General features: G+C 43.9%; 1 protein-coding gene across 1 annotated transcript in view; it reads left to right on the top strand.

The window, feature by feature from the left end:
- Nucleotides 1–970: 970 nt before the first annotated feature.
- The window catches only part of HIBADH (3-hydroxyisobutyrate dehydrogenase), a 160,193-nt gene continuing 139,332 nt past the window's right edge, over nucleotides 971–21,831 (top strand). The window contains exons 1-2 of the mRNA XM_043968053.1: nucleotides 971–1,111; nucleotides 9,831–9,988. Coding sequence (XP_043823988.1) covers nucleotides 1,021–1,111; nucleotides 9,831–9,988 — 249 coding nt within the window. The 5' untranslated portion in view covers nucleotides 971–1,020. The remainder of the gene's footprint in view (nucleotides 1,112–9,830; nucleotides 9,989–21,831) is intronic.

Raw genomic sequence — 21,831 nt, 5'->3', positions numbered from 1 at the left:
GCCTTTGTCAATCATTTCTCCCCTCCCTCAGCTTTCCCCACTTGTGATATCTTAACTCCTCCCTCCCTACTCTTCCAGCCAAACAGTGTTACTGGTTTTCTGGCTGTTCCTCCCTGACACCCTCCATTTCCAGACCCTGGGCATTGTTCCTGGCTGTGCCCCAGGCCTAGAAGGCACCCCCCCCTTCCTCAGCTGGGATCCCCCTTCATTCTAGCACCTTCCCTCTGCTAAGATGTATCCTATGAAAGCCTGCACACTTTCTCCCTCCTTAGGCTCCTCCAGGTCAAGGTCTCTCCCTTTCCCTGGTTTTCTGGCATACAGTAGGTGCTTAATCAATGTTTATGGACTGATTGACTGGGTAGCTTTCTTTTTATTCTTTTTTATTTGTTTTTAAGTGAGGCATTTGGTGTTAAGTGACTTGCCCAGGGTCACACAGCTAGTAAGTGTTAAGTGTCTGAGGCCTAATTTGAACTCAGATCCTCCTGACTCTAGGGCCGGTGCTCTATCCACTGTGCCACCTAGCTGCCCCCTGGGTAGCTTTCTGATACAAAAAGTGCGGGGTTTGGGTTCTCGAGTGTCTCGGCCTTTGGGGCTGCTTAGGGCCCAGGAGGCAAGGCCTGGAGGGGCCAGTGCCGCAGCGTCCAGTGCCAGGGTTAGAACCAGGTGAGAGGAGCAGCTGCAGCGCCAGGCTCCGCCCCCCGGCCCGCAGGGGGCGGACTCCGGCCCTGATTGACAGCCACACCCCCTCGCACGCCCACCGTGCCGCCCTCCGTAAACAAACAGAAGAGAGGCTGCCGAGTCAGGGGCACGGGAAGGGCGGGGCGGAGCGCCTGCGGTCGAGGAGCGGCGGGGAGGGGGCGGAGCGCTCCTGGGCCCGCCCCCTTCCCGCGAGCGCCCTTTCTGATTGGCGCGCGACGGGCGGAGGCGTGCGAGGCGCGGCCGAGCGATTGGACGGCGGCGCTGCCGGTCGGCGGCGGTGACTGCAGGAGGCGCTCCTTCGGCCGCTCGCTCTCTAGCAGCATGGCAGCCGCGCTGGTGCTCCGAGGGGCGGCCAGCAGCCTGCTGGGCCGGGGCCGGCGGCAGGGCGCGGGCCAAGCCGGCCTCGCGGCGGGTAAGGGCCGAGGGCCTCGCGGCGGCGCCGGGCCAGGCCGGGCGGGTGGCGGGAGGGGGCTGTTCGGGCCGGGCCGGGCCGGGCCGGGCCTCACTGCCCCTCGGGAGGGAGGGTCGGGGCCGGGGCCGGCCTGTCAAAGCCCCTACCCGTCCTGGGGGAGCGCTGAGACTGTACTTGCTCCGGGAGCTGAGACAGGATTCGAACTCAGGGCTCTGCTCCTGCCCCCTGCTGCTCCCGAGAGGCTCGGGGGCCTTGAATGCCGGCACCACCGGAGGCTCCAGACATAGAGCAGGAAGCGAGCCCAGGAGTCAGTGATCTGGTCTAGTCTACAGAAGGGGAAACTGAGGCCCAGGGAGGGGAAGAACCTTACTTCATATGGGATTATGTAGAGGAGGAAACTGAGGCCAGGCACAGCGCACTCTACATCTGGTGACTTGACAGCCATGGGGACTGATGTCAATCAATAACTGTCCAATCAATCTACATTCATTAAGAGCCTACTGTGTACCAAGCTTCATTCTGTTACCCGTTTAGCCTAGTTCCAGTGTCCAGCAGAGCAGCAGATAGTTCAGGGATTGTAGACTGAGATGGCTGTGGCCATCGACTTCGGTGACCTCTCACCCTCACCTGTGGGGTGGACACACCTCCTCCTCCTCCTCATTTCTAAAAACTGGCCAGGGTTGCCACTAAAAAAACAAATGCAAAATTCTCTGGACCATCAGTGAAAGTTCATAATGGACTTTGCCTTTTCCCCTTATTTCATATAATTAGTTAACTTGCTGTGGCTCTTTGAGAAAATAAGTCTTCGAGTTAATGTTCTTTTGGGCAGAATGAGAGGGAGTGAGCTGCCAGAAGGGGAGAAGACTTCTTGGATCCAAGCCCGACTCCTGACACCCTGGCCAAGCCCTTTAACTTCTCAGACCAGCCTCACACCTTCCTTTGCATAGTCAAGAAGACCCGAGTTCGAATCCCACCTCAGATACTTGCTGGCTGCATGACCCGGTGAAAGTCACTCAGTCCTTCCAGACCTCAGTTTCCTCATCTGTGAAATGAGGGGCTGTGACTCAGTGGCCCTTTCAGTTCTAAGTCTGTGATCTATAATCTTGGGCACAATATTCTCAGCTCCTTATTCCTCCCCACTTTAGTGAGACCCATATGCATGAGCAAGAGGGAGCTGCCAGCTTAAAAGTCTGGGTGGCAAGAAATAAATCCACAGATTCTACCCACATTCAGAGTAGTCACCCACACTGGGAGAATACAATAGCATGACTTACTTTGCTCCTTCCTTCCCTTCCTCCTTCCTTCCCTTCCTTTTTTTCCTTTTTTCCCCCTTCCTTTCTTCTTCACCAGTTCATAGTAAAATGTGTGGCAGTTATTTCTCTTTTATGAGTAATGAAAGTTCCTGTAAATTATGAGTAGAAATTCTGGGGTCTAAGGCTGTAATAGTAACAGGAAGAGATCAATTAATCAATCCACCAGAGGCCCTGGAGATGCAAATACAAAGAATGACACAGTGATGGGGTCTTCTGTTTAAACCATGCCAATGTTTTCACATACATATTTTGGGCTCTTTGGCTTGACAATGTTATTGAGATGAAGACAGTTTTAATTTTTAGTACATCCTTGCTTTGGGGGAATTTATGGAAATGGTTTTTTGGGAAATAAGTAGCAATCGATTTTTTTTTACATTGTCATTTCTATGTGATGTGACATTTACTCTCCTACTTTGAGTTTAGTAGAAAAAGTAGATTTAAATTTGATATAACTGCAAAAAGTAAAGACCCTTAACTTACTGAGAATCCTAAGAATTTTAAGAAAAAGAGTGACTTTTTAAAGAGCCATTATTCAATTTTTAACATCATCTAATTGTGTAGTGTTGTCCCCAGTTCTGTAAAGGATATTTGCCATCAAAGTACTTAAATATTATGTAGTTCATCACTGCTGAAGTAAAATTTGTTAAAAATCTGCCCCCTTCACTTAAGGTTTCAGGTTCTGGTAAGCACAGAATAAGCACCAAGATATTTAAATACCAGTGATCATTTAAAAAGAATTACCAGCATAAAATAATGTGTCTTGTTAAGCATTATGGAAGACTTTTTTTTTTAAAGCTAAATTTTATGTCTTGCCCCCAAATTGAGTCAAGTAGTTTTTTTGTTAGCCATTGTAGAGGGAAATCTAAAGATGTACATTTTCCCCAGAAAATGTCTTGCTGTTGGTCCACCAACATAGATATGGGAAAAGACGTTGGTATTAAATAGTGTTAATCAAGATGACCAGCTTACCTAGGCTAGAACCCAGAACTGACTTGGGGATTTTGATGAAGGGTATACATTCATTTTTTTGGGAAACCATTAATACTTAATCCCTCAGAAGAGGAAAGGTTCAATTTAGTCATCCATTTGTTAATTTGTGGTCAACATTTGTTTTCAAGAGATGTTACTTTTAATTACATCATCACAGCTTGTGATGACACTCCAAATCAGTCAATCAACAAGCATTAATTAAGTGCCTATTATGTGCCAAGCACTAAAAAATGAAAAAAAAAAACAATATCTCAAGGCATATTCTCTTATATATTTATTGATAACAAGATAAATATCTAGAGAATAAATCCAGGGCGGTTAGGGAGGGGGAGGGTTTTGTCGGTTGGGGGGATTAGGTTTTGTGTTCAAGGAGTTCTGGGAGTTGGAGATGAGAAGGTCCTAGGTTCAGGGCAGAGCCTGGAGGTGGGAGTACAGTGTGTGAAGACCCGGAGCAGGCAAGTTCAGCTGCATCCAGGAGTGCGGGGGTGGGGCCAAGGCATGATGAGGTTGCAAAGAGATGTTGGGGCCAACTCCTGAGGATGTTTGTTGGCCTTGGGGTAGACGGGAGGCAGAGAGACCAGTTGGGAGACAGTTGCAGTCGTCTGGGTCAGAGGTGATGAGGCCTGGGCTGGTGGGGGTGGGTGGGGGGTGGCTGTGAGAGCCATGAGAAGGGAGGGACACTGGGGCTGGAGAAACAGCAAGATAGGGCTATGTGGGATGAGGGAAGGTGAGGAGGCAAGGATGACACTGAGGTCATAAGTCTGGAAGAAGGTGCCCGTCCCAGGTGGGACAGCATAGGCTAGACTGACACCCCCCTCCCCTCCCCCCTTCCAGGAGTAAGGACAAAGTGGATTTGATCCTGGTAACAGAATTGCAAAGAGGCTGGGAGGTGTCTGTGGCAGTGGGAAGAGAAGCTGAAATAAGACAGCATGGTGATGGGGACACAGTGGTTGGGTAGAAAGGAGTTAGTGCAAGCTGCTTGGTTGGAATGTGCTCCCCTTTGAGATGCCCCCCAGCCATCTGGTGATCCAGAATCCTGGTGCCAGTGAGAGGTGAGATGTAGGAGTCTTCTGCAGAGATGATTCATTCAACCTTGGCAGCTGAGGAGGTCACTGGACAAGGGAGTGCAGAGGGTTGGGGGACATCCATAGTAGGGGGCCTGCCTCCTTGCCTTCCTGGGTTTTGTGGCAGCCCTGCTCTGACCCCAGGGGGTGTGCTGTAATCCCTCCAAGCTGGACCGATGCTTCTTCTGTCTCCTTAGCTTTCCTGGATGGATACTTCTTCACCTTCAGTCATGGTGGGCCTTTCACCTGGGCCCATCACCTCCCAGGACAGAGCATCAGCTCCTGGAGGGCAGAGACTGTTTCAGCTTTGGTGTGGCTTCCCCAGTACCTGTCCTGTGCAGGGCACAGAGTCCAGGCCAGCTTCAGGGCCACCTCCTTGGGGAAGCCCTTCCTCTGAGCCCCTCATCTCCAGGTGGTATCCCTTCCTCCTTCTCACTTCCATGTCATCTGTCCGGCAGGGACTGTTTGAGTTATCTTTAATCCCCCATACTGCCCAGCTTTGTACCTGATACTTGCTCAATAATTGTTGTTGAATAAATAAATTGGAAAGAAGTGTATAGCCCCATCATACCCTTAAGAATATTAAAAAACCCTTTAAGTGAGAGTTTGCCCAGTTTACTCATGCCAGCTTCTCAACTCCACAAGGAGAAGCATGGGAAGCTAGGGCCAATGGTTAAGTAAGAGATGTGAGAAAATAATGGGATTTGGCCGATACTCAAAGGCTCACATGGAGATTAATCTAAACTGATTGAATTAAGTGAGAGTGATTGACTTTGCTGATTAGCCTACTTCTAGCTAATTAGATTGTAACCACACCTGGCTGGCCCTTAAAGAGGTATTGTTCTCAGAAGCTAAAGACTTTGAACTTAACTCAAGACCACCTTCGAGTCCAGTGAACCAATGGATTTTGATGACACCTACCAATCAACTTGAAGCAGTGTGTAAGGACTGCCTCTGCTCCAGACCTATAAAAAGTTTCCACACTCAGTTTGAGGGAGTTCATGGTTGAAGCAGGCTCTTGGTGGAGGACTTGAGGAAGAACCAGACCAGGCTGGAACTCTAGACTAGATAGGCCTTTTCTTAACTTTCTTTTTTTCTTTTCTTTTCTTTTTTTTTTTAGTGAGGCAATTGGGGTTAAGTGACTTGCCCAGGGTCACACAGCTAGTAAGTGTTAAGTGTCTGAGGTCAGATTTGAACTCAGGGCCGGTGCTCTATCCACTGTGCCATCTAGCTGTCCCTTTTTCTTAACTTTCTGAACTCCATGTTTTTTCCTTTTTATTAATACCTAGTATGCCTTAATAAATGCTTAATGCCCAAAGACTGGTGCTAAAGCTTCTAATTTAAGGCAACCACATTTAGATTTTAAACATCACAGAGGGGAGAGTCATGAGTGCAGTGAGAAGAAAAAGCAAGGCTCCATTCCACATTCCTCACTGTAGTTTTATATGAAAGAGACAAGGACAAGAAAAAAGCCATTATCTGGAATTTATTTGAAAGCGGAATACATCTTTGAAGGCAGGTGTGTGTGTGTGTCGACTGGTGCCGTCTTGTGCGGCAACAATTGACATTTATGTGGTGAATGTGAGGCACCATGATGGCCTGAGTCAAGAGAGAAAGATGAAGTTGTGTTTACTAAGTTGAAAAGTGTATTTGTCTATTTTATCAGAATTTCACCAAGGGCTGAAGCAAAAAGGACTGGAGTGTTTGAAGGGTTAGTTATCCCTGTATTACCTGGGAAATAGATCAAGTGTCTCCCTTACTGTATCCTTGCACAAAGGCAGGGCTTACTAAATGCTTTTGTCCCTTTTTTTTTTTGGTGAGGCAATTGGGGTTAAGTGGCTTACCCAGGGTCACACAGCTAGTAAGTATCAAGTGTCTGAGGCTAGATTTGAACTCGGGTCCTCCTGAATCCAGGGCCAGTGCTCTATCCACTGTCCCTTCTATCCCCTCTTTTTAGCAGACTGGTGAATGAATGATTAACGGAAGAGAATTCTCCACCATGAATTCCATCTTCCGCAGTTATGCTAACTTCTGAAGCCCTTTGTAGGCAGTAGAAGCCTCTTGACCAGTCTGAGGCATGGTGGAGAAGAAAGTTATGCTTTGGGCTTCATTGGCTTTGATTGGGATCCCCGATTTGTTTCCTCAGCATCTTGGGGCAGGTCCCTTGGCTTCTGGGCTTTCACTCTCTAATCTGTGACTAAGGAGGTTAGACAAAGTGATTTCTGAAGTTCTCTCCCACTGTAGGCCCTGAGCCCACAATCTTTCACCCTTACCCCTCTTTTCTCTAATTCAGAGGGTCTTAGCCCCTTTTGGTGTGATTGCACCCCTTTTGGCAATCTGCTGAAGCCTACGGACCCCTTCTCAGGTTTTTAAAAATTCAGTTGAATGAAATACTAAATTTCAGTTAGAGGCAGTTAAAACGAAACATTTAATTATTTTCCCCATCCAAGTTCACAGTCTCCATGGACCGTGGCCTCCAGTTTAAGAACCCCTGCTCCAATCCAGCCTTCACTGACATGCCCATAGCTTGTTGATGGCTCTGAACACGTCACTTATCTGCTCCAAAAAACGATTAAATACGGGGGTCCCCATTGTGAATTAATTAGAGCTGTCAGCTTATCCTGATATTTAGGGCCCCCCACATTCTTGTTTCTACCATGTTTCTCCAGTCTTATCTCACATTTTCTCAGTTCTGAACCTTCTGTCACACCATCCTCATTCTTGAGATAGAGCACCTCCCACCCCCTGTTTTTCCACCTGGTGAGACCTTCCCCTGCTTTTTGGACGTCCTCAAGCTCCCCTGCCTCCTTCAGCTGATAGGGCTTTCTCTCCCCCAGATTTTTCATACCATTTCGGTCCTTCTCTTTGAACTCATGATTTGTTTATGAACCCTAATTTGTAATGCAATTATACAGTTTGTTTAAGGATGTGTGGGTCTTATCTCAGTGATTAGATCCTAAAGTCCTGTGGTGCCACGACTGTGGGTTATTTCATCTTTGTGGTCCCAGTGTTGAGCTCAAAGTAGAACTTTGTGCAAAGGGGGTGCTTGACATATCTTTCTTACATTCTCCTTCAGTAATGTCCATTCCAGAGACCAGCCTTATAGGGGGAGGTTTTTATTTTAATTAATTAATTAAAATTATTTTGGTGGAGCAATGAGGGTTAAGTGACTTGCCCAGGGTCACACAGCTAGGAAGTGTCAAGTGTCTGTAATGATTGGAATGATGCCACCTGCTGGAGACTTACTGTAGGAAAGCTCCGCTATGAGAAGGTGCCTGAGGGCAAGACATGTGGCTTTTCTTTGGCATCAGGAAGTGACGTTTGCTTGTGGGAGGAAGAGGGGGTGAGGCTGGTGCTCTCACTCGTTTTCATGAGGACTGTGGTGGAGAGTGGAGCTAAAAATGCGTTCTCCCTTTGATAGATAGATGAATCTAGCTAGGTCTTTCTCTCTTCACCAAATTCTTATTCTCCTTAATAAATGCTTAAAAGTCCAAACTATTGCTAAAGCTTATAATTTATTGGCAACCACTCATTATAGATATTTTAGACAGACTAGCTAGAATTTTAGCCCCTTATATGTCTGAGGTTGAATTTGAACTCAGGTCCTCCTGAATCCAGGGCCAGTGCCCTATCCACTGCACCACTTAGCTGCCCCCCTTTATTTTAATTTTTGACGTCAGTCCTCAAACCTTTCTTTTCCTGCTCCGTCGGCCTCATTGGCTCTGTGAACTTGAAAGGAGCATGTTGTTAGTATTTCATCTGGCTTGTTTTCTGTGCCATCCATGGAAGTTCTCCACGACTTCTCTTAGGTGCTGAGCCATATATTCTGAGTGAACCTATAAGTAAGCCTGTTCTTTTCTAAATGAGCAAAATGAGTCTTGGAGTGGTGAAGTGACTCGTCTAAGGTCATGTACTAAGTGAGTGGCAGAGCCAGTGCTGAAATCTGAATCTCTTGACTTTAGGGTAACCACAGGCCTAGTTTTAAAGGCAAGGCAGACATTTTATTTGGCTAGGCGATTTGTTTATAAATAGAGAAAAAAACCACATTTGATTTTTCCCCCCTGATCCTGTGATTTGGCTACTTTGGGCTTGGGGAAATAAGAATTTAAGTGATTTGTCCAGGAACGCGTACAGCCTTTAGGTCTGTCATGGGCCTTGAACTTAGTTCTTCTTGACTCTAGGGTGGCTCTTGATCCACGAAACTGTGGTACTTGTTGTAAAAGAGCTGGGGGCTTCTGAACGTTAGGATTGGTGGCCTCCTGGGTCGGGGTCTGTCTTTGGAGTCAGAAACATTGTTGTTCAGTCGCTTCAGTCATGCCCAACTTGTTGTGACCCCCTCTGGGGCTCTTCATGACAGAGGTGCTGGAGGGGGTTTGCCTTTTCCTTCTCCAGCTCATTTGACAGATGAAGAAACTGAAGCAAACAAGGTGAAGTGACTTGCCCAGAGTCACATAGCTGGTGGTAAGCATCCGAGGCCGAATTTGAACTCGGGTCTTCCTGAGTCTACTCTGGCACTCGATCCACTGTGCCATCTAGCTTCCTGGAGTCAGAAATGCCTGAGTCCATTGTGACTTTGGGTACTGGTGAGGGAGAGGAGATTTCTACCCTTGAGCTCCTGACACTGATGAAATCATGGGCTGGGAGAGTCTGGTGGGAAAAGAGGCAAGGATTCCTATTGCAAGGCTTTTCTCTGTGGTATCCCTTTAACTAGGAAGCTTTCCTGGTGTCTTAAGATAGTCTTAACTAATAAAAAAAGGGATTTTCACATAGTTTGAAAAACTAAAATAGTAAAAGATGTCCCTGTGGTAAATGGTACCAAAAGGGAGATATCAAGGAACTAGTGATAAGATTCAGATATTATTGTCTTGAAATTTTAATCCAATTGGATGAAAATGAGCTTGTTTGGAAACTAGTTAACTTTGAACAGAAACCTGAGAGTTAGTCTGCTTTTCCCTGAACAGAAATCAGAATGCTCTCCCGCTCTGTTAGAGGTGAGAGTTTGGGAAGAAACTCATTGTTCAGGCTTTGATTTGTACAGATGTAGACTTCATAAAAAGCAGGACTTTTTAGTGGCATTACCAAATCTGTTTCTAAAAATGGGAGACAGAAGGAATGGATGTAGAAAACAAGACATAAGCAGTTCATTTTCTCCTAGAGGAGATACTGGCTAATGATAAAGAATGTAGGATCATTAGAAATTATGTTACTCATTCCTTTACTGATATTTATAAGTTTTAAAATCTAAAAACAATCTTTATGGGTGTTTTTGCTAAAAATTTGAAATTTAAAAGTCATTTGAAGTTTTAAAAAATCATTTTTTCATCCTGATTGAAAATATTGTATTGAAATCAGTGTGTTCTAGGTCAATGGCTTCCAAGACTCCAGTTGGATTCATTGGACTGGGCAACATGGGAAATCCAATGGCCAAAAATCTCATCAAACATGGATACCCTCTTGTTATTTATGATGTATTCCCAGAAGCGTGCAAAGATTTCCAGGATGGGGGACAGGTAAAGTAATTATGTGTGTGTGTGTGTTTGTGTGTGTGTGTGTGTGTGTGTGTGTGTGTGTGTTGTAGAACTATAGTCTTTCCAAATGTTTATGTCTTAAAATGAATATGTATTTGAATGAGCAGGGGCATCTGGATGAGACATGTGCCTAGTAAAATTTTAAATCTGGTGTAGTAGAGATGTTTTACCCCTCATTATGTAATGAGTCCTCTGGCTCCATAGCTGAGACTTGTGCTAGAGAGGAGATTTCTATAATGAAATAGAAATTGGGAGGGAGCATCTTTGCAGCTCCAGGTGATTGGCCTTCCCCTTCCCCAGATTTGGCCAAATGACCTTTGTCCTTATTTTAGAGCTGTTTTGAGCAGGCTTTAAGAGGTGGTCAGGCCTGGAGTCAGGAAGTTCAAATCTAGCCTCAGACATTTACTAGCTGTGTGATCCTGAGTAGGTCACGTAACCCTGTTTGCCTCAGTTTCCTCTTCTGTAAAATGAGCTGAAGTTCACAAAACAGGAATGAAAACAATGGAACAACAAAAGGACATACAGTTGACACTGGGGATACAAAAGTGTGAGATTTAAAATTGGATATAAGATCATTAAACTTCCCCTTTAACTTTTTCCTTTATGTATCTCCCAGACCAGTAAGAAAAGAAGCTTCTGAGCTTTCATCAGAGAGGGATTAGCTTTCATTGTTTGGGCAACACACAGGTGATACTGATTAGGGAAATAGGAGAGTAGAAATACAAAATGAATAGTCTTAGATCTAAGCTTGGTCTATATTCTTTGATAAAACTCACCGAATCCCCAAACTGCCTCTCAGGCTGAGAACCAGAGCCGATCACCAGAACGTGCCATCACCGCTAAACTCAGAAGCCAGAGTGTGCGAGCCAAGCCAGCACTTCCGTTCTACCCCTCAGTTTTAAGCTGGCGTCCCGGAAGTATCGCGTGCTTGGCCGTACTCTTCGTCACGATCTCCTCCCCAAAAGGGTGGTCCTTCAAAAACCGCTTCAGTCGTATGCATTCAACTCTTAAATTTCAGTTAAAACTTCCGTTTTTTACCACAAAAGCAGTCTGAAAACAGTCCCTGCCCTCAAGTGCTGGAATACAACAACAACAACAAGGCAACAATGAGTCACCAGAATTTCTGGAGCATCTGAAGGGTCCTCATAACCACCCTGTGAGGTGGTATCCCCATTTTACAGATGAAGAACCTGAGGCAGACAGGAGAAGCCATTGGCTCAGGTCACTCAGCTAGTGAATGAGTGATGGTTTCCTAACCCTGGATCCCATGCTCGATGCCCTGGGCCGCCTTAGTGCTGAGCGGAATCATACATAGATAATAAATATGTACAGTATATTTCGACAGAGGAGAGAGCCTTAAGAACTAGGGGATCAGGAAAGACCGTGTAAAGGGGGCTTGAACTAGGCTTGTGGTGTCTATCTGTTGTTTGTCCTTCATTCTCAAGGAGGACCATGACATTGGGAGGTGATGCCATGACTTGCAGTGAATTGGATTGAAGTGAGGGAGAGCTGTGCAAGGTCACCAGCCTCACTCTCTCCTTCAGAGCCAGTGGCAGGATACACAGCCTCAAATATCTGGGGATTCTTATCAGTGGGGATGACTTAGGAGCTCTGAGTGGGGAGGAGACACTAATGGTTCCGCTTCAGACCATCCAGTACCTGAATAAGTCCCTGCTCTAAAATACACATCTAAGCCATCGTTTGGCCTTGGCTTGAGGACCCAACAGGGGTAAACTCACAGCTTCTTGGAGCTGTCTGTTCCATTTTGGATACCTCTAATTCTTAGGATGTTTTCCCTCACGTTAAGCTTCTTTCTGCCCTTGCAACTTCTTCTCATTGCCAGTTCTGTTCCCCAGTGGCAAGAAGGGCAAGTCTATTTTACATATTTGAAGAGACCTATCATGGTCCCTTTAAGTCTTGTCTTATAGTTAAACCGTTTCTTTGAATGGTAAGCATACAGCACAATCTCTAGGGCTTCCCCCCCATGTTGGTTGTTCTCTTTTGGAAGAACTTTCCTTACCGACTTTTCGTCGTTTTTTATGAAATGTTCCCTGCAGAACCGAACATCCTCATGTCAGTGTGATCTGACCAAGAGGAGACAGGGGGGGGCAGGTGGTTGTTTGAGACGTTTCTCTAATTGTGCTCTTATCCGGCCAGGACACAAGGCCTTCCTTTGTTCTCCCATTCTACAGATAATGCCACAAAGAGGGCGTGGTATCTACAAGTCTGTAGGACTAAATGAGGTTTTGAGAAAAAAATGGATAGAACCTGATCTTTCGCTTAACCTTTGATGATAGATTAGATTTATGACTTTTTATATAAATATGGATACAGACAGCCATCTGAATAGACTCAAATGAAAGTAAATTAATGTATTTTTTACTAGCTTATCGCCTAAATATTTACAAACTAGATGAGATCTTTTAAGGGCTCCTTGCTGCTTTACAAGATTGACTTCATATTTTGTAGTGTTTATCAAATCCTAAATATTTAGTATCGGTAGAGCAAAACTATTAGAGCAACATGATCTTTCTTTTAATTGGTTTGGACTTTGCATCTGTGTTTTTGGTTTAGCGATCTGCAGGACTTGATGATTCCCCCAAAATAGAGGTGGTGAAGCTATATTCATCAATAATCCCAAGATTATCATTCCCATTCATTTGGTGCTTTAAGTGGAAAAGCACCTTCAGTAGAAAATCAAATCCAGCACAGCTCTGATGATAAACACTTAACTCTGGTGGCTTTCTCAGCTGCGATTTCCTTTGGGTCATTGTGTCCATAGCTTTCCCTGTTACATAATCAAATGCTGCCTCATCTTTGAACTGTGGATGATCCCTAATTCTCAGCATTGTAGTGTTGGTGGGAGGCACCGTGGAGGTCACACGGTGTGACCCTTTCATTATTATATATGAATAGGTTGGGCCTTCACAGGTGACTGGCTTGACTGGCATAGTGCAGCTCATGGTTAAGAGGGCCTGGAGCTGGAGCCCTCAGGTGCCTGGACTCTCTGAACACCGTTGTTCACCCTCTCTGTTACATGATTGAAGCAGGAACAGCACCACCCGCCCAATCGTCCTGGTTTGTAAGCTGTGTCATCCTCCACTTATTCTTCTCTCTACATGGTTAGCGTGTCTTTTCATTTCACAGCTTCTTTTGTATATGTCCCTGTCTCTCTGCTCATCCAGCCATCTGTCACCCTAGTCCAGACCCTTGTCACCTCTCATCTGGACTAAGTCTCTTTTCACATTCCGATCTAGTGCCAACACAGCTGCCAAAGTGTCCGTCTGACTGTGCTCCCCCCTTTCAAGGGGCCTTCAAGCAGAGGTTGATACTAGAACTTGGAAACACAGGCTCTTGGAAGTTGAGGGCCTACATAGGAAAGCATTGATTTTCTAGATGCCGGGTGCCTTTTTTTCCTGCAGGGAAACCCCAAGTATAAGCTGGCATTTAGTTTGGAGAACTGATTTCTGGTGAGGTGGGAGTCACCAAAGGGGAAAGAGAGTTGTCTTAATGGGGCATTGTTGAAATGCCTTCATGTTTTGTATGCGCTGTTGAATGAAATAAACTCATCCTGTATTTGAGAGGTATTTTTTGTTACTCACTTGGCAGTTGAGGGGGCTTTTTCTTCTTTGTGGAGATGTGAAGTATGTTCCCAGGTGACACTCCAGGTGGACCCTGTTTATATTTATATAATTAAGATTATCTAAAGCAACCCCCCCCCCAATCTGGGGTAGAAAGAGAATCTGGGGTCTAGTGGGTTCCCTAGGGCCTACTTTTTAAAGGAGATGCATGAATTAGGGTTACTTTTATAAAAAAATAATAAACATTTTTGTTTAAAGTTTTGAATTCTGAATGCTATCCCTCCTTCCCTCCCTTCTCCCCTCTTCCCCCCAGGGGTAAGCAATCAGATATACATGTGCAGTTATGTATAACATGACCACATTATTCATTTTGTATCAGAAACCTTGAATAAAAGAAAAAAATGAAAGAAAGTGAAAAATCGCCTGCTTCAGTCTGTGTTCCATCAATATCAGTTCTTTCTTTGGAGGTGGATAGTATGCTTCATCATTAGTCCTTTTGGGATTGTCTTGGTTTTACTGAAAATTGTTAGCATTACTGAAAATAGTCATTCACAGTTCTTCATCAAACAGTTCTGCTGTCACTGTGCACAGTGTTCTCCTGGTTCTGCTCACTTTGCTATATATCAGTTCATACAAGTCTTTCCAGGCCTTTCTGAAATCATCCTGTTTGTCATTTCTTATAGCACAATAATATTCCATCACAGCCATATACCACAGCTTGTTTAGCCATTCCCCATTTGATGGGTATTCTTTTGATTTCCAATTCTTAGCCACCACAAAAGTTGCTGCTAGAAATATTTTTGTACAAATAAGTCTTTCTCTCTTTTTGGGGATGTCTTTGGGATATAAACCTACTAGTGATATTTCTGGATCAAAGGGTATGCACAGTTTTATAGCCCTTTGAGCATAGTTCCAAATTGTTCTTCAGAATGGTTGGATCTTTTCACAACTCCACCAACAGTGGGTTGTTGTCCTAGCCTTTCCACATCCCCTCCGACATCCAATATTTTCAATTTTTGCTATATTTGCCTTTCTGATAGGTGTGAGGTGATACTTTAGAATTGTTTTAATTTGCATTTCTCTGATCAATAGTGATCTAGAGCATTTTTGCATATGACTGTAAATATTTTTGATTTCTTTGTCTGAAAACTGCTTGTTCATATCCTTTGACTATTTATCAATTGGGAAATTACTTGATTTCAGCTTTAATTGGCCTGTTTTCAGCTTCTGCTCATTACTTGGGTTCTTTCCTCTGGAGCCAAACAGAATAATTCTGAAAGCCTTTGAAATACAGGAACACCATGGTTATGCCCCTCAAAGCTGTCTCTTCTCTGGGTATAACGTTCCCAGTTCTTTCAATCAGTCCTCATATAACACATTCTAGATGTGACCATTTTGGTTGCTTTCTTGTGGACACTTTCTAGCTTATTGATGTCCTTAAGCTGTGGTGCTAGGTGATACAATTAATATATGGTCTCATAGTCTTATATGAAACATAATTCTACACAGCTGATTACTCTGCTATCTTGTCAAATTATTATTTTTTTACATGTTATCCCTTCATATTCAACTCACACCTCTGTCCTCTGTCTATATATACTCCATTCAATTGCCCTCATAATTACAAAGTTTTTATAAGTATCATGTAGGAATTAAACAGTTTAATCTTTTAAAATCCCTTATTATTTCTTTTTCTGTTTACCTTTTTATGTTTTTCTCGAGTCTTGTATTTGAAAGTAAAATTTTCTATTTAGCTCAGGTTTTTTCATCAAGAATTCCTGAAAGTCCTATCTTTCATTGAATGCCCATTTTTTTCTCCTTAAGGATTGTTATCAGTTTTGCTGGGTAGGTGATTCTTGGTTATAATTCCTGTTCTTTTACCCTCTGGAATATCATATTCCAAGTTCTGTGAACCTTTAATGTAGAAGCTGCAAAATCTTGTGTTATCCTGACTGTGGCCCTACAAATCTTGAATTGTTTCTTTCTGGTTGCTTGCAATATTTTCTCCTTGACCTGGGAGCTCTGGAATTTGGATATAATATTCCTGGGAGTTTTCATTTTGGGGTCTCTTTCAGGAGGAGATCGGTGGATTCTTTCAGTTTCTATTTTACCCTTTGTTTCTAGAATATCAGGACAGTTTTCTGTGATAATTTCTTTTTCTTTCTCTCTCTCTCTCCTCCTTCTCCCTCCCTCTTTCTCTCTCTCTTTCTCTTTCTTTTTGTGGGGCAGTGAGGGTTAAGTGACTTGCCCAGGGTCACACAGCTAGTAAGTGTCAAGTTTCTGAGACCGGATTTGAACTCAGGTCCTCCTGAATCCAGGGATGGTGCTTTATCCACTGGACCACCTAACTGCTCCTGTGCCACAATTTTTTGGAAAATGATATCTAGACTCTTTTTTTTTATTGTGACTTTCAGGTAGTCCAATAATTTTAAAATTATTTTTCCTGGATCTGTTTTCCAGGTCAGTTGTTTTTTCAGTGAAATATTTCACATTGTCTTCTATTTTTTGCATTCTTTTGGTTTTGTTTTATTATTTCTTGATTTCTCATAAAGTCATTAGCTTCCATTTGCTCAATTCTAATTTTTAAGGAGTTATTTTCTTTAGTGAACTTTTGTACATCCTTTTCCATTTGGCCCATTCAGCTTTTCAAGGCATTCTTTTCTTCATTGACTTTTTGTACCTCTTTTACCATTTGGCCTAGTCTGTTTTTTAAGGTGTTATTTTCTTCAATAATTTTTTTGTGTTTCTTTTACCAAGCTGCTGACTTTCCCCCCCATGATTTTCTTTCATCACTCTCATTTATTTTTCCATTTGCCCTCTACCAATCTTACTTTATTTTCAAAGTCCTTTTTGAGCCCCTTTATGGCCTGAAACTAATTGATATTTTTCTTGGAGCCTTTGGATGTAGGAACTTTGACTTTATCTTCTTCTGGGGGTGTGTTTTGATCTTTGTTGTCACCATGGTAAATTTCTATAGTCAGAACTTTTTTTTTGTTTGCTCTTTTTCTCAGTCTATTTCTTGACTTTTAGCTCTTTGTTAAAGTAGGGCTCTGCCTCTAGGGTGGAGAGCACACTGTCCCAAACATCAGGGGTTTGTGCATCTGTTTTCAGAGATATTTCTAGGGACCTTTAAGTTTTCAGTTCTTCCAAGGTGGTATGATCTAAGGAGAGGTATATTGACTGCTCTCTGGCCTCTGTTCTAGTCTGTGAGTAAACACAAGTACTCTTTTCTATCCCGGAACTGTGATCAGGCTGCCTGCTCCACTGAGGTTGCAAGTTCTGGTATGCTAGTGCTCCTCCCCTGCCTTGGGACTGTCACCCAGAAAGAGGTTAAAGGGATCTTTTTGCTACTTTGCCCATACTCAGAGCCAGGTGGCAGTCCTGGGTGACAATCCCAAGGCTGAGTTCCAGAAGCAGCCACTGCTGCTGCTCATTCAGTGGCTCCCAAGGCCTGCTTCTGGTGTGCTGGGGTCTAGTGTGTGCTGGACCGCACTCCACCCTCACCTGGGTGTGACACCTGCCGACCTTCTAAGTTGTCTTTGGCTGGAAAGCTATTTCACGCCGTCCTTTTGTGGGTTCTGCTGCTCCAGAAATTCTTATGGCATTATCTGAAGGTATTTGGAGGGGTCTTGGGGAGAACTCAGGTGAGTCACTGCCTTTCTTCTGCCCTCTGTCTTGTTAAATTAGATTGATATAAAGTCTTTTTTGTCAATTATTGGTGCTTATGTGCGAGGTTTTTAGAAGGGGCTGGGGATAGGAAGGCAAAAATAAGACAGCCCTCGCATTCTACTGAGGACACGTAATAATCATAGTAAGTAATAAAGGCTGATGACATGATACTGGATTTGTTGACTGTAACAAGTTGTTTACCTCCATGTGGAGCTGATAAAATAGCTAAGACTGAAGAAGGGGATCAAGATGCTGTCCATGGACATCATTAACATTAACTCAGGCAACAATATGGTGACAAAGAAGCCTAGAAAAAATAGTTGAGCCATGCAGATTTGTTCATGGAAATAGAGAGGTTTATGGTAGCAATTCAAGACCTGGCCATCCCCACTAGAAATTACAGAAGGGTCATCCTTAAAGGGACCAGATTTAATGATAAATCTATATAATGAAAGAAAACGATTTAACCATGCAGCACACCATTGCAGGCTACAAAAATTTAGCACCTACTGAATTCCTAGCAAGATGTCATATGATGCCTAGAATGATATGTCAGAAGCTCAGTGTCTTTTGTAAACTAATAGACAACAAATCCCCTTACAGACCTCAAAATAGCCTTGAGAACTCAATCAATAAATTGTACTAGAACTGCAATATTGTGACAGATTGAACTACCCACAATTACCCACTTAGAACACTGATACATTGAAACTCAAAACCAAGGATTTACTAGATGTTGCTTTGCCAAAATACAAATATGATGAAGTATCTATATTATTCCCAATGTCCTTTCTGCTATTGGCATTGTTCCAAAGGCATCATTTTATTTACCTATAATATATCCATCTATATGTAATATTATGATATATAATAGATTACATACGTCCCTACACATAGACACACACATATGACTGTTAACTATTAAATAAAAACAGTAGATGTGTCCCAAGGCATTTCTATCTGACCTAGAAGAGAACAATGATTTTTTTTCTGTAATAGTAATAATAGTAATAGCTTTAAGGCATACAAAACACTTTACATCCACATGATAGTTATTTTCGGGTATCTGTAAGAATGTCACGCAGAGCAGGAATTAGCCTTGTCTGTTTGGCCCCCACGGGTAGAAGAATGGACACTGGGTGGAAAGGACAAAGAACTAAACTTAGACTTGATATCAGAAAAGACTCTATAACCAGTTGAGTTCTGTAGAACTGCAGCGAGCTCCCTTGAGAGGTGGTGAGTCCTTCCTCCTTGGAGGTCTTCAGACTGAGGCCTAATGGCCTCCTGTTGAGCCTGTTACAGTGAATATTCCTTTTCTTGTCTGGGTTGTGCCAAATGGCCCTGAGGTCCCTTCTGACTCTCAGAGTCTTTGATTCTGTAATCATTTATGGTTGATATAAATGTTTTTCTTTGATCCTTGTTGAGAGTATAACTTCCCAATGATATGTTTATTTCCATGTTAAAATGTGATTAGACATTTTATTTTATTTTATTATTTATTTTTAGGGTGTTTTGTAGACTTTTTATTTCAGCTTAACAACCCCTGTCACCAAAATGTAACTTTGGTCCATCTTTCCCCACTTTGAACAGTGCTAAATCGGATGGTCCTCAAGAGTAGGGCTTCTATACCACAGTACAAGGACACACCAGACTAAAACCTCTATGAAAAGTCACTGAGTGAACTGAAGACCAGGAAAGACAAGCTTCTCTGGGCGGGGGAACCAGAGTCAGGGCCCATGGAGGGCTGAAATAATGAGTGGTTGGAAGGCAGAGAAAAGAGAGACAAAATAACTAGCCCAAAGGGCAGACATCGCTGACTTGGAAAGTTGTGTGTGTTTTATACCCACAAGCTTCTCTTCAGCTATTAGATGTCACTGACTCTTCTACAATGTAGGTGGCTCAGGACCCTAAGCCAGATGTGGAAGGTTGCCTGAACTAGCCATCACAAAGCCAGAAGTTGTGTGTGCATCAAGTGGATGGTGGGGAGAAAGGCCTATAGTAATAATATATTTTTCCAGTGTCCTTATCTTTTTTTTTTTATGGCTGGCAACAACTTCCAAGGACATTGGACAAGAACTGCAAACAGATTTTAAAATGTCTAAAAGAGGAATGATTACAACTTAAAACCAAACCAGGAGAACTGTTTGGGAGTCTTTTTGTTTAAAATGTTCATTTCCGGGGGCAGCTAGGTGGCGCAGTGGATAAAGGACCAGCCCTCGATTCAGGAGGACCTGAGTTCAAATCTAGCCTCAGACACTTGACACTTACTAGCTGTGTGACCCTGGGCGAGTCACTTAACCCTCATTTTCCCACAAAAAAAAAAAAAAGAAGAAGCTAGTGTTAAACCTCAACTTGATTCTGCATAGAGTATTTGGAGATGGCAAGAGACTACAAGGACAAAAAGTGACATCCTGAGCTTTGCCCCACAAAAGAATAATAATAATAATAATAATAATAATAAAATGTTCATTTCCCCTGCTTACTTTGGTTTTTGGGAGATGCTGATGGTTCCTTTTAAGGTCCAGTCCCAAAGGACTAAGCCTGGTTTTAGGGCATGGGCTTTCCACAAAGCTTCTGCTCTTTGTCCCTGAGGGTCAGGAAAGTATGGAGGCCCTTCTGGGTGAGTTTTCTGGCCCAGTTAAGCTTAGATTCTCCTTCAGTTTGGTTTCCCTTTAAAAAACTTGGAAACCATTTTGTTGTTCTCAAGTTGTAAGGTTAAAAATGTTTGGTTAAGTAATTCTCGTGGGTTTTAATCTGGCAGCCTCTCGGGTCTTGTAAAATGAGAACTTTAAAAGTCTTTGGCCTAGTAGGCTCCACCATTTTGGCCAAATGCTTCAAGATGTTGGCAGGGAGGTTTTGCAATGTTCCAAGTGCTGTGTAGTTCTGAAGCCGTGGTGGACATCAGTCCTTTTAGTGATTGGAAAACAGTGGAGCGGGAAGTTTAATGAGTGCACAGTCATCTTTCTCTTTCAAATTCTTGGCCCCTTTGGGCTTACATGGAATCTGTGGTTTAGTGGTCAAAGCATTGAACTTGGCTGAAGTGGCTGTTTTGTCTAGAAAGGGCAGCCCCGTTTTTCTAAATAAACCCCAGCCAAGCACAGGGGATGTCCCCTTTTAGTGATCTACCCATCAAGCTGATCCTGGCTCGTGTGGCCATTCTTCTGGGAGCCAAGAAGGAGCTGGAACCACATTGGCACAATTCTTACTCTGGACTGTCCTCATCCCCCTCCTCCCAGCTCCTCCATGCTCCACACATGCTGAGGGTGTTGGCCAGTATCTAGCCGGTGAAAGTGAATCCCAAACAGTGTCTGGGAAAGCAGCCTTTGCAGGGAATCCATAGTTTGGCGTCAGAGTTTCTCCTCCCTTCTTCACTCCCCCTCCCTGTACTTTTCCTCTTCTTTCTCTCCATCCCCTCTTCCTCGTCTTCTCCTCCTTCTCTCCCTTCTCTCCCTAGTCAGTCATTTCAGTCGGGTCTGACTCTCTGTCACCCCATTTAGGGTTTTCTTAGAAGAGATACTGGAGTGGTTTGCTGTTTCCTTCTCCTCATTTTACAGGTGAGGAAACTGAGGCAAATAAAGGGAAGTGACTTGTCAGGGTCACACACCTGGGAAGTGTCTGAGGCTAGATTTGGACTCAGGAAGATAAGTCTTCCTGACTCTAGGCCTGAGGCTTTATCCACTGTGCCAGCTCTCTCCCCAGTTTTCCATTAAAAAAAATTCCATCCAGGCTTCACCCAATGCCAAGGTGTTGAGTCTGAGTTGGGGGGATCTGCACACTTTGATTCATGTTGATGAGGCATGGAGCATTCTTGATTATCGTTCAGAGGACTGAGTACTGTGATCTTCTTCTGACCCCAGCAGGCCTTCAGCACTGCTCTGCAGGGTCAGCAAGCCTTAGGGATCAATCATTGCTGTGGGATCTATGAATCTTAGGAGCGCTAGTGTTCTGGACCCGGACGGCCTTTTGGGACCTCGGCTTCTAGGTGGTCTGTTAGCCTGAGAAGAGCAAAAACTAATTAGACGCCTTTGTTTTACAGAGGAAGAACTGTGGCCCCGAGGGGGGTTCAGGAAATAAGCAACAGAACCAGGCTCCCCAGCCTATAACAGGTTCTTCTCTTGTCCAGCCACACGTCACACTTACCATTGCACACTCTGGGAGCCAGGACTCCTTGGAGTTCCAGGGAGTGCTGTTTGGGACTGGGTGACACTGAGGATGTCCCTTACGTCATGCTGCTGTTGCTTCTCACATGTGCCACAGGTTATCTTCCACCTAAAAGTGATAAGCTCAGGGCATCAGAGTCAGGAAGGTTGGGGAGCTAGGAGGAGTTTTGGCCTGGCTGGTACCTGACCTTTGGGCAGAGGATGGGGAGGTCATCGCCTGCCTTGATTAGTAATCTAGCTTTGGTTAAGGTGTTGGGAGTGAAAAGGACTTAGAAACTGAGAAATTTAAGATAAGTCTTAAAGTTGGCCACCAAAGGGCCTTTAAGCCCATTCTGGTATCATTAAAAAATCCATACCCTTTGTTTTTACATGCTATTAATTTCTTTCTTTTTTTTTTTTTTTTTTTGGTGAGGCA

Source organism: Dromiciops gliroides, chromosome 5 (assembly GCF_019393635.1).
Source record: "Dromiciops gliroides isolate mDroGli1 chromosome 5, mDroGli1.pri, whole genome shotgun sequence".
NCBI lineage: Eukaryota > Metazoa > Chordata > Mammalia > Microbiotheria > Microbiotheriidae > Dromiciops > Dromiciops gliroides.
The sequence above is the reverse complement of the archived record's forward strand: the minus strand, read 5'-3'. Positions and strand labels throughout refer to the sequence as shown.